At 38.4% G+C, this 12,158-nt stretch overlaps 2 protein-coding genes across 9 annotated transcripts in view; both read right to left on the bottom strand.

Moving 5' to 3' along the window:
* The window catches only part of TBC1D4 (TBC1 domain family member 4), a 556,453-nt gene that overhangs the window by 1,636 nt on the left and 542,659 nt on the right, over positions 1-12,158 (bottom strand). The gene's annotated exons all lie outside the window — the stretch shown is intronic.
* The window catches only part of KLF12 (KLF transcription factor 12), a 235,860-nt gene that overhangs the window by 130,460 nt on the left and 93,242 nt on the right, over positions 1-12,158 (bottom strand). For 6 of the 8 annotated variants that reach the window (XM_051780495.1, XM_051780499.1, XM_051780502.1 and 3 more), the window contains exon 3: positions 10,292-10,381. In XM_051780495.1, the coding sequence (XP_051636455.1) occupies positions 10,292-10,381 (90 nt within the window). Of the gene's footprint in view, positions 1-442; positions 533-10,281; positions 10,382-12,158 lie in introns of those variants that run through there. The other 2 variants (XM_051780500.1, XM_051780501.1) reach the window with 2 other exon arrangements.

Raw genomic sequence — 12,158 nt, 5'->3', positions numbered from 1 at the left:
GAAAAGGAATTAAATTTTTTTTTTTTTTTTTTTTAAATCAAGAACATAGAATCCTTAAAGTAATTTATGTAAGAGCTCATCTCCACAGGGAGAAATAAGGAAAAAAGCCAATGATGCTAAAAAATATATACAGCTTTTTCAGTACTTCCCCAGCAGGATACAGAACAAGAGTAAAATATACATTAAAAAGACTATTTATAAGGCAATCTCCAATAGAAAAGAAGAGCTAAAAGAACATCAACAAACAAGTGAAAACCATAAGGAATCCCTTCTCATAACAACCAACAAGAACTAAAATAATTTTGATACTAACATAAGAGCATTTGTCTCATGCTGCTGAAGTGTTCTGTGATACTGTAAATTATTGAGTTATATTAGCTTATGCTTATTTTTCTAAGGCTAGTTGACATGTAATAAAAATATAATAACAATGCACACTTACACAATACTTCTTGCTTCAAGTGTCCATAAAGAAATAAAGTACAGCAATTATCCAACTGAGAACCAGGAATATAGAAGATTTCACTTCACCCTGAGCCAAAACAAAGGGGAAGGACAAGAGCCCAGTCACTTCCATTTCTCTTCCACTCTGAACATACCAATGTGCCCCGATGAACAAAATGTAGACTGCCATAACGAAGTGACTACTCTAACGAGCATTAAAACAAACAAAAAAATCCATTAAACTCACTGGTGAGTAGAACAAGATGAAATGTAATGATTAACTTTTCTCCTAGCTAAATAATGTAAAGATTTTGTGATTCACAATTATTTCACCAAGATGTTTCAATGGAAAACATTTTGTATAAGGAACTCTGAACCACAAAGAAGCTGCTGTGCATCAGCAGGTCACCACTATCCATCCATATACCTAATCATAGATGGAAGTAAATGTGAGGTAATTCAAGATAGCTTTCTTGATAATAAAAGCAGGATAGCCTAACTCACCCTCAGTTTCTTAATAGGAACAGAGGGACTATGATTGCAACCTACTGAATTTCACTGTTGCAAACCAAATTGAACTTCGGATGCCCAATCAAGTAAGTCACCAGATGAGAAGGTAACGGTTTTTTATATGCCAATAATTGTTTTGCATGAAGTCTAAAATGCACATTACTGTATCTTAGAATTGCACTGCACTGTGACATGAAGCGACAGAGACCTGTGATGAATTTCGAGGCAGAAGTGCAATAGGATTTTAGAATTCACTGCTGTATACCAGCTGATACATGGCATGCTCTGAGATTCTGTGACTACAGCATTAATACCTTCCTGGCAGGATGCATATGAGCAAAAATCCATATTTGACTAGTTCCTTAATTAGGATTGCAAACGCAATCGAAATTACAGTTAAACTGTGAATATTGGATTCCCCAAAGAATGAACATGAAAGAAAATGAACATAGAGCACATGCAAGAGTCATTGGAACTGGGGTTACTGGGAGGAATTACATTAATTGTAGATATTTTGATAGTTGAAAATTTTTCTTACTTTTGTTTGGTTTGGGTTTGTTTTTGGTTTTGTTTCATTTTGTTACATTTTCATTTATTTCTTAAGTGCAGTAATGGAAATGTTGACCTTTTGCATCTTTATAAAAGAATCAATTTTCAACCTAAAATGTGGATTTAGAAATTCACAGGAACCAAACGGATACAGGGCTTGTATGTATCATGTTTGTTTTTCTTTATGCCTAGTCTTTCAACTGTGCAAATCTTAAAGGAGATTCCCATCATAAACTCTGGCTGGAGAGCAAGTTGAGAGGTTATACATCATCAAAAAAGCAGACTGGCTTGAAGGTGAGGTAACAAAATAACTGACCGGGGATAGAAGGCAACCAAACTATAATCTCACAATGCACTTCAGTACTATGTTCAAATCAAAGGGTTGACTTTCCTTCTCCCAAACCCAACATTATTTTTTCAGTCCATATAAGCACATAAAACTTACCAATTAATGTATTTAACATATAACTGTGATTTTTCTATAGAACTGTAACAATTTTAAGCCATGTTAATTTCTGAGTAATATCATACATTCTCTTTGAAACCTTCTCCAGTCTTGTAGATAAAATATTATCCTTTTCCTCTACCAAATACATTTTCATGAAACCTAATTTTCTAGTAAGTGAAATCTTCTTGTTGCCCTTCCATCACTATAGATGTAGGAAACCACTTTTGTGCATGGCACTGTTGGCTAAACACAAGCTGTTTAGAGCAGAGATCTTCCTCTGCATCACACCTTTACACTTGCTGCTAAATTCCTAATACACACAATCACTATTTTCTGAAGATGGCCATTAAAACAGTGTCTAACCTTCTGACTAATTAAACCAAGATACCAGGGACCACCCTTTATTGGTACAGTGCCTCACACAATTAAGTCCTCCCACACAACTGAAAATGCCCCCGTTCCTCGCACACATACAACAAATGATACCAGACAGAATAAGGAGCACATTCCCTGCTGTGCTCCGTAACAGCAAACTTAGCTGCCTAGGAAAGGAAAGCAATGGCAGACAGTGGTCAGTAAATTAAGTCTCAGAGGATCTGGGATCCTTCTCTTAGTGTGAATTTCAGACAGCATCATAGTCTTACAAACCCACCTGCATTTTCTCACTGCAATCTTGGTTAATTTGGCAAAAGCTACCAGGCAAGTGTGCTCACTGAGCTAGTTAAGCTGTCATTTCCTATTAGTCTTAAATCTATTACCTTTATATCGGACTTTTGAGTCTGATCCCTGAAGAGAAAACAAAACAAAACAAACAAACAACAACAACAACAAGAAGTAAGGAGACCACACCTACAACCATGATAAAACCCCTTGGCTTTCTACACAGGAGATGACTTCAAAAGGAGTAAGGAACATGTGAAATACTGAAATATGCAGTTTTCATCAATGCAGCAGTGCAGAGACATGCCCGGAATAGGCAGTTTGGGTCCCAGAAGTAGTAGAGATGTCTCAGGACATAGCTTCAGATACAATTCACAAGTTCCAATCACACACTCCTGTCAAAAGCAGCACCCATGATCTTCTTCTCACCTTTCTTTCCCCTCTCCACAGAATAGAGGACATCCATGATTTCCTAATAGTGTGACTTGCAGGGCAAATAGCACCATTCCCTTTCTCCTTTTGGGTTAGGTTTTTCTTGGATCAGTGATCGGTTGACCCTACTCTTCCCAATGTCATTGAGTCACTGGCAAGGGATTCAGCAGGAACGGCAGGATGATAGCAAAATTGTAGGAGATGGCTACCTTTTATTCTTCATGCAAGTTTCCACTCAGTGTGAAACAGTACCAGTATTCATCATCTCATGATGCAGTGCAAGGAAACAAGGCTGTATCTCCTTAGGTACATCTCACCTAACTTTGTGTCATGCCCTGTAGGTTAGGTCCTTACTGGTTTTCGGGTCAGATCCTGATCTCTTTCAGAAAAATATCCTATATTTATGACTGTAAAGCAACTAATGAATCATACTAGCTGTGTTTCTAACATCTCAATAACATTCCTTAAGTGTTGTCTATTGCAAGATAAAGAAAACCAATAGCAAATATGAAGGGCTTTCTTTGCAGAAGAGTTTGATACATGTGCCATTTATTTCCCCAAATCAGTCATGCTAAACATTAAGAAATTCAGAAAAAAAATAATTATTTGAATGAAGCAGAGATTCACAAATTACAACAGCAAATACAAGAAGTTCTCCTTTTTCTGCTAATACAAAGAATGTACATAAGCTGAATGAATCATTGCAAAACAGTTTCCCATACAGTCATGGAGCAAGCTTTGCTATTGAGACTATACTCAACTGAATTTGAATAGGTATTTTTGGAAATCTTTAAAAATAAAACAGATTTATGTTACTATTACCCAGGCTGAGGTGGAACGTGTTTATGTATATAACAACATAGGGATGAATGGCATTCCTGAGATATGAGACAACAAGATAATTTTGTTGGAGATGAAAGACACAGAGAACAATATTGGTTTGTTAAAGGGTTTTGTCATTTTAGCCATTTCTTTTCATAATTCAGTCATGATAAGGGTTTGGAATGGAGGCAGATCAAGAAGAATTAGGAGGAGAATTCACAAGAAGATATATAATCTTCCACTAATAATTTGAGAGGACAAAACGCAGGCAAAGAAACAGATGAGACTGCAGATCTGGAAACAAAAAGACTGATGAAAATTAGTGGTTCATTATCCTCTCTATTTGAAGACTAATTGTGGGACATAAGTCCCACATTTATATCTCCTTTTAACAAAAGCTTATGGCCCCACTCAGCAAATACGTCAGAAAGTGCAGCTTTACACATCTAAGTCAGACACATTTACCAGTTTTTAGAAACTGGACCAAATCTTGCAGTGATCAAAACTTTCAGACTTCATGCTGAAGCCAGTCAACACTATTCATCCTAATTTCTTGATAGTAGCCACTAGCTTTCACTGCCCCGTCTCTATTACCAATTAAATTAATCCAGCCTCTGTACATTTTTACAGTGAGAAATATTACTTCTCAAAATAGTTTTTGGCACAGCCAAAGACTGAAGATTTTTTTTCTTACTGAAAGAAGAACCCCAACTTCAGCCTCATGGGGTGGGAACACCTTCTTTGCACCCTTTTCTGAAGCTGGCAACTGACAGACAAAGATTTTACTGCAGATTGAAAGATCTAAAGCTGTAGGTCACTGGAGGATATTAAATGATAAGCAAATTCACATTTCTAAAGTAATTCTACCAATTTATTAGCAATGCTAGCTCCTGTTCCACAGTAGGGGAGATAATAACGAAGCCTTGTTAAAGGGCAATGTGATATCTTTTATGTAATGCAGTTTTTTCATTTGTGATAAAGTCATTAAAGCAGCACTGTGTCTTCCTGAAGCCTCAAACAATAGTCTGCATTAAATCTCCTGTGGAAATTAAGGATAGTAGTTCACTGGAAAAATAAGCATCTGTTCTGGCTAATGCTGATGGCCTTCTAAAAATCATTAAACTATTCTAAACTGGCAACGATAAAACAATGCGGAACTGTTTTAACTTTTTCCAAAGCAAAGAGAAAATCCATTTCCCTTGTAAATACTTCTTTGTTCCAAATCTGCCTAGTAACCTTTATCTCATAAGGCATGTCTCCCTTATGGACTGCCTAAATCCCATTCTCCTACCATGACCTAACTTGAATTCAGTGTCCTTTAAATCCGGGTTGGTAAAGGTTTGTCTTCACTGCATCGACACAGGCTGCAGTTGCGGAGTCCTGCCCACCTGTTCTCTAGTCACAGGCTCCAAAGGTCTGGTGCACTGGGCAGAGCTGAAATGTCAGCTCCAATTTCCTTTCAGCCTCAGCTAGAGACTGGGCTGCTTTGCAGTAGGAGTAGCTTGCAGTTTCATTCTCCCAAGGCTACCCTAAAACCTCAGCTGGGCTACACTTTTTTTGTTCATTTAATCCTTCTGCTGTATTGCATTTTAATTCCACCTTCACTTGGTCTAGATATGTAACACTTGTGCAGTAGAAACTTTTCAGGGATATCCACCCAGGTTTGGGCACAGAGCACCCAAACACAAATAGTGAAACAAAACAAAGTGTCTCCTAATAAGGAAGTTAAAGATCCCGGAGGTTACACACAACGTATAGGGAAGAACCTTACATTCTACTTAACCTCTCTTGAAAAGAAGACTGAAGACTCCAATAGGAAAACCAGAAATATAATGGATTGATTGCCTGGCTTGATATCCAAATACAGTAGAAAATGCTATTCTCTGCTTAAGGATTTGCTCTGTCCTGGTTCTCATCTACATCATGGATGACTTTCTACTACCACCACACGCAGTCAAGAGACAATAGGTGGTGAAGATCAAGTTACTCAGAGCATCCCAGGGAAGATGAATTTCTGGTTAATGAAACGCACACAGGCAGATGGTGCTTATTTCACTGTAGCTGTATGCCACAAAAGGTAAGTGAAAAACTAACTTAAGGTTAAAACCTGGTGGTTTTTTTCCTCCTATTGTGCTCCCATTTTAGTGGAGTAGGTGTAAAAGGAAAGGGAATGTTCCTTCTTTGATTCTTATTTCTGTGTTGCCCAAGTTTAGCAGTGCTCATTGTTCACTTTACCAAGATTGCTAAGCAGGGGTATTTTCTACTGATCAAGTCAATAGGTTGATGGGTTACTGGTTCACAAACTATGAAGAGCCACATGAATTTCAAAAAAAAGCTTTTAATAAAGTCCTAGGATAAACACATCATTTAATCATTAAACTCTAATTTATCAAATAAATTCATTAAATTAATTGAAACCTTGGAGCAAAAATGGACTTAGACCCTGTGATCATGCCATATGCTGAAGTAATTCACCAAGCCAGCATGGTACATGTAACATCATTATGTCAATTCTGATTTGAAGCAGAGATGTAGGGCATCACTCATCTCTTTATGGTCTTGAAGCCAAACTCAGAATCACAGAGGTTCCTTTGGCTCCCACTCTTTTTCAGTAATCCAGTGCTAGCATCAAGTATCTTCTGAGAAAATCTTCACACCTCTGCCTCACCAACAGCAGTAATGCACAAGACACCCCAGGAACATGAAGGTGATGGGACGCACAGGCACTCAAGTGAGATTTGACCGAGCACCCTGATGTCCCTCCAGGCACAAAGGCTTGCCTCCATGGAATCACTGCCCACTGTGTGATTAGTCCCTCCTCTGCTGGCTGCTCTCTCATCAAAGAATCATAGAATCAATTAGGTTGGAAAAGACTTCCAAGATCCTCCAGTACAACCTTTGACAGATCATCACCCTGTCAACTAGACCACAGCACCAGGTATACCAGATCCAGTCATTCCCTGAACACCTTCAGGGGTGGTGACTCTGCCACTTCCCTGAGCGGTCCATTCCAGTACTTGACAATCCTTTCAGTGAAGAAATTCTTCTTGATATCCAATCTGGACCTCCCCTAGCACAGCTTGAGGCCATTTCCTCTTGTCCTATCACTAGTTAGTTGCCTGGGAGAAGAGACCAACTCTCACCTGGCTACAACTTCCTTTCAGGTAGTTGTAGAGAGCAATAGGGTCTCCCACGAGCCTCTTTTTGTCCAGGCTAGATAACCACAGCTCCCTTACATGTTCTTCATATGATTAACCCTCTAGACCCTTCACCAGCTCCGTTGCCCTTCTTCAGATACACTCCAGCAACTCAACCTCTATGTCTTTCTTGAGTGAGTGGCCCAGAACTGAACACAATACTTGAGCTGCGGCCAGACTACTGCCAAGGCTGCAAGAGCCAGGACCGTAGGAAGGAGCAGCTGAGTGTCCCACACAGTCCTGCATGCACGCATGGCCAAATAATATCCAAATTCCCCCAGCAAGGTCTTTTCTGTGAATCCCACCCTGGAACTACAAGAGACAGGTAACCAAGGCACAGTTACAGAGAAAACACCTTTTCTGACTGAGATATTCATGTGTCCTGCAGGGAAGCGTTCAATACACCTACAAGGAACAGGCACATATCCTTGGAATCCACAGTTGATTTAATCTTAGTTTCAAGAAAGTTTTGTGGTAATTGCCTTGTAAACACTCATCACCATTAACACAGAGGACTCACCAAGACTGGAATACTTAGCTATCACATGTGACAGTCTCCCACAGTGAAACAGCAACCTGAGGAGCAACCCTACTCTCTTCATCATACACTGTACAGTCTGGTCCCCAAAGGGTTAAGCGAGATCCTCACGCATCACCACAATGGAGTTTTTCTGTTGCCACTGGAAAGCGCTGGAAGCTGATGTTGGATAAAGTCAGATTAAAAACAAGGTGTGTGCTTTCAGAAGCACAGGTAATTACTAGCATAGCTGTGGAAGGTCCTTCATCATGATCAATTTGTAAATGAAGATGATGTTTGTTTGAAATATGGGCCCAGATTTAAAGAGGAAGCAATTCAAAGCAGTCTCATAGCCCTTCTAAGACAACAGCATCTCAAAGCTTCATTAGCAAAACATGACAACTCGGCACTCTCTGGTTCTGACAGCTCAGCACTCACCATCCTGGTCAAGACCCAGGCCAACTCCAGACCCTGTTTCTTCCACTCCACAACTGACACAGCCTTCATGATCCCCCAACCACACATGAAACTCTTTTTTTCATAACCCTTAAACCATGCCTCACTTTTGCCCTTGCAGCAAACCTAGAGTCAAGAGTAGATACCAAGAAGGAACAGCAAAAAACCCAGATGTTTTTCTATGGGTTTTGGAAAAGTTTGTCTGGTGTTCAGCATCCTAAGTGATGAAGCTTTGGCCACTACATTCAGAAGACTCAAAATGTCATCTTAGTTTGCAAATTTTCAAAGTAGAAATCACATCTCCCTGTGCACACATATGCTGCAATGGAGGTACAATTCTAGGGACTTCGGGCACTATAAACAACACACACACAGACACCACAATTTCAGATTCATACTACTGGTTTCACACTTTAGTTCCCTCTCCATGCTTCCCAGTTATGATATTCATCTTCCCAAACAGCTCCATGTGCTGTTTTTGGTAATCACATCCTTCAAACACTTGTCCCTGTTATGTATACCAACATCTACATATTCAAAACAGTCTCCAAAGCACATGCTAAACATCTGTTTCAACCAGCTCTCTTTAGAGTTTAAGCTGTTTGCTGGAAAACTGCCATCCTAATGGCCAGCTCCTCTGTTAGTGAACTGGAGAATTCATTTTGTATTTATTGATTGTTCCCTAATGAAGAGTCATAAAGGTGCCAGAGACTCTTGACCAGACACTACTTAATTAGTATCAAAGTGCATAAAATCCCAAATCAAACCAAGCTCTCTGTCCAATGGCTCAGCCACTGGAAAAAAGTGACATCATTTTCTGCTAATACAGAAGTCCATAAAATTTTATTGAAGAACTCTAAGGAAATTAAAAAACTATATAGGTCGATCATTTCCTTCCAGTTTCTAAGACACCAAATAAGGTCTTCCAGAATCAAATAACACTTTGCTAAAGGAATTAATCTTCATAAAGGACTAAGCAATATGTATCATGCACAGAATTTTATTTTAAACTAAACAAAGGCAGATACAGGTGAAACTTTTGTCTTCTGAACACTATAGAGAAATGTTTCTGTTACATACAAAGATATGATGCAAAGCATCCAGAAGATAATAAAAAATTACCTCTAAGGGATCTGTCTTTACATCATTGCGGCTCATACAATAGTTCAGTTTTTACAGTCCCTCAAACTACAGTGTATTGGAGTATTTTCTGAGGGTACTTGCTCTCAAAAAGGCAAAGAGGTGAGCACAAACTTGATTAAATGTCAAGCTTTTTTCTCTCAAACTTATAGCCTCAAATACACCCTGGTATTTCCTTGCAAGTGTTTCAAATTAAGTCATCCTGAAAGTTAATTCCCTCTCTTCCATATAATTTTAATTCTCAATTAAATAACTGAGAAAATAGCAGAAAGGGAAAGAGCCAACTAACAGAAGGAGGCAAAAGCCCATCCATACATGGCAATAGCATTGCTGCTTCTATTACATTGCTTGTTGAAGGTACATCTTCAGATTAGTAAGGTGGCATGGATTCTTTGGGATAACGCAAGATACACACAAGGAAAGAAATTGCCATGATAAAACAAAATCCATTTAATACATATGCCCTCACAGTAATCTACAACTACTGATGTATTACCATATATGCAAGAAAATACCCTTCCATTTTCCTAAAACCTATCGCTCCAATGCCAAGTTCTGCAAAAAAATTCAAAATTCTATTCATGATCTGCCCTGTATTCAGCAGCTGATGTGATACCAGCTTTAACCATCTGAAGGTTCTACTCCTCTTATCCTAATGACAAACAAGTGTATTTCACCCCAGAGAGAGCAGGTTTGCATAAACAGAAAATGGAATAGGACAAGCATATAAAGGCCGAAACAATCACAGTAACGCAAATATCCCAATAAGGCAGAACAGGAAACACATTCATATGGACTTCCCAGACATAAGAATTTGGCTTCTTTACTACAATCCATTCTTTTTTCCTGTTTTTTATTTGTTTGTTTATTTGTTTGAACTGTACCTTTTTATTTATAGTTGTAAAATTATACCAACACCATCCCAGCTATCCTAGCTAGTTTTAGTAAGTCTTCTGCAGAGTTTTGTTCTAGATCTCACCAGTACAACTCCCAAGAAAATAAGCTCCAGAACAGTGGAAATAAAGAAAAACACAGAAAAGAAAATGGGAGGGACAGCTAACCACAGATAAGCTGGGGAAGGGTCACCAGAGTGAGGTCACACAAACCTCTTCTTACCCCTTGCTCAGATTCCAGCAGCTCTGTTTTGACTCTGACTGCCGGCATCCCATCAAGCATTAACATTCTGTTCTCAAAGGCGCTGATGTCCTAAAACAAAAAAGGACAAGGTTAATAAAAAAAAAAAAGGAAGAAAACCTTGTTTTAATTCACTGATTTAAGTTCTATGATACCATACAAGTAAGTTTCTTTTAGTGGAAATGAAGTTAACAAAGATATAATAGTTATTTTAAGGAGGAGCTGCCAAGTTACTACTTCTGTTAAAAAAGTAAATTATACTTTTAGTTGCCCTTAAAAGAGATCTAAGTCTCTGTAAACAATAAGGGAAAATCATCTCCAATTACTATTTTGTAATTTGAAATTAATCACACAGGTGCACATATATTAGTTCCTTGCTTTAGAACTGGAAAAGAGACCAGTGATGTCAAATCATTTGAAGTTTTTGGGAGTATACTTAGGTATAGTTGATTTGAATCAAAACATTTGTACTTCTGTATTACCTAGAGAAAGCATACGCTTATGTTCAGAAACGTTACAGGGAAGGCATGTACATATACACACTATAAATTAAGACACTATAAATTAACAGAACTCCTCATATTTCTTATCATTTATTGTATTTTAAAGTTATCAGCATTTGTCAACTAAAATCTCCACACACACATCTCTGACACAAGACAGAGAAAAAAGCATGTTAAAAACATGCACTGCCTACGTAGTAATGGGCAATATATGCCAAGAGCTTCAAGCTGAAGAAAAATTTCCTTCCCTGAATCAACATCCCCACTGTGTAAGTCCCATTCTGCTGTTGCTGAAGCAGCTTATGGAGATATACAAAACTTCTTGTGCCTTCAGTTCAAATACTACCTCAACCTGAGTCAATTTTCTACTCTAGCCAAGGCTCGAATGATGGTGTTTGAAAGCAAGTACCTTTAGCTGTCATTTAGTTTGGATAACATATAGACAATAAAAGACATTTTATCCTTCAAGTTAGAACCTGACCTTACAAATCCAGACACCTTGGGTCAGTGGTACAAAAACACAGAGATGCCACAGCTATTTTTCAAATAGCGAAACTACAGCACATATCATTTAAAAGTGGCTCATTCACAGTCAGTTATTTACATGCAGCCCTGTTTGGAAGTCAGCACTCTAAACTGGAAATTCACCTCTACTCTGCTACCTGGTACTCCTCAGTAACTGCACCTTAATGGAAAAAAACACTTTTCCCCTGTGTTTCACAGGCAGCAGATCTGACCAGCACTGCATGGTGCCATTATTCATAAGGAGTATGTCATATGCCTGTTTCTTATCACGGTTGTTGCAGAGGAATTTTAAGGAAAATGGTCTGTCCCAATGAAGCTTCCAAAACACATTTTAAAAACTTAAATATAAACATTTCCTTTTTTCCTGATACACCCCATCCCAGGACTTTCATTTTCAGGGATATAAGCACTGCAGAAGTTGTTTACTTTTGTATTTATTGTAATTTAAATAACATGTTGAAAAGCAGGGAAACTGATATGCCCATGCTCCAACATGGTGCCACAAGCAGAAGCAAATGACCTGTTTAAAATCCCTGTCATCCTCACTTTGAACTCTGCGTGGTTTGATACTACAGGGCAGGCAGGAACTCAATGACGAAGCAGATAAGCAAATGCAATCTCTATTTTTTCCTTTAAAAGTAGATTTAGGTAATTGATAAAAAGCTCTAAATGCTTAAGTTATAAAATTTCAGATCAAACAAGTCATTTTCAACGGAACACCTCTGCGTTCAAACATGTGTGAATGAAGACCACTCAAGCTACTGAGACATCCCAGTCCATGCTATGCTTCTTCTGTGCATCTACTGTATTTTTTAGACTTG

Source organism: Manacus candei, unplaced genomic scaffold (assembly GCF_025592945.1).
Source record: "Manacus candei isolate 608988 ecotype Guabito, Panama unplaced genomic scaffold, ASM2559294v1 h1tg000014l, whole genome shotgun sequence".
NCBI lineage: Eukaryota > Metazoa > Chordata > Aves > Passeriformes > Pipridae > Manacus > Manacus candei.
The sequence above is the reverse complement of the archived record's forward strand: the minus strand, read 5'-3'. Positions and strand labels throughout refer to the sequence as shown.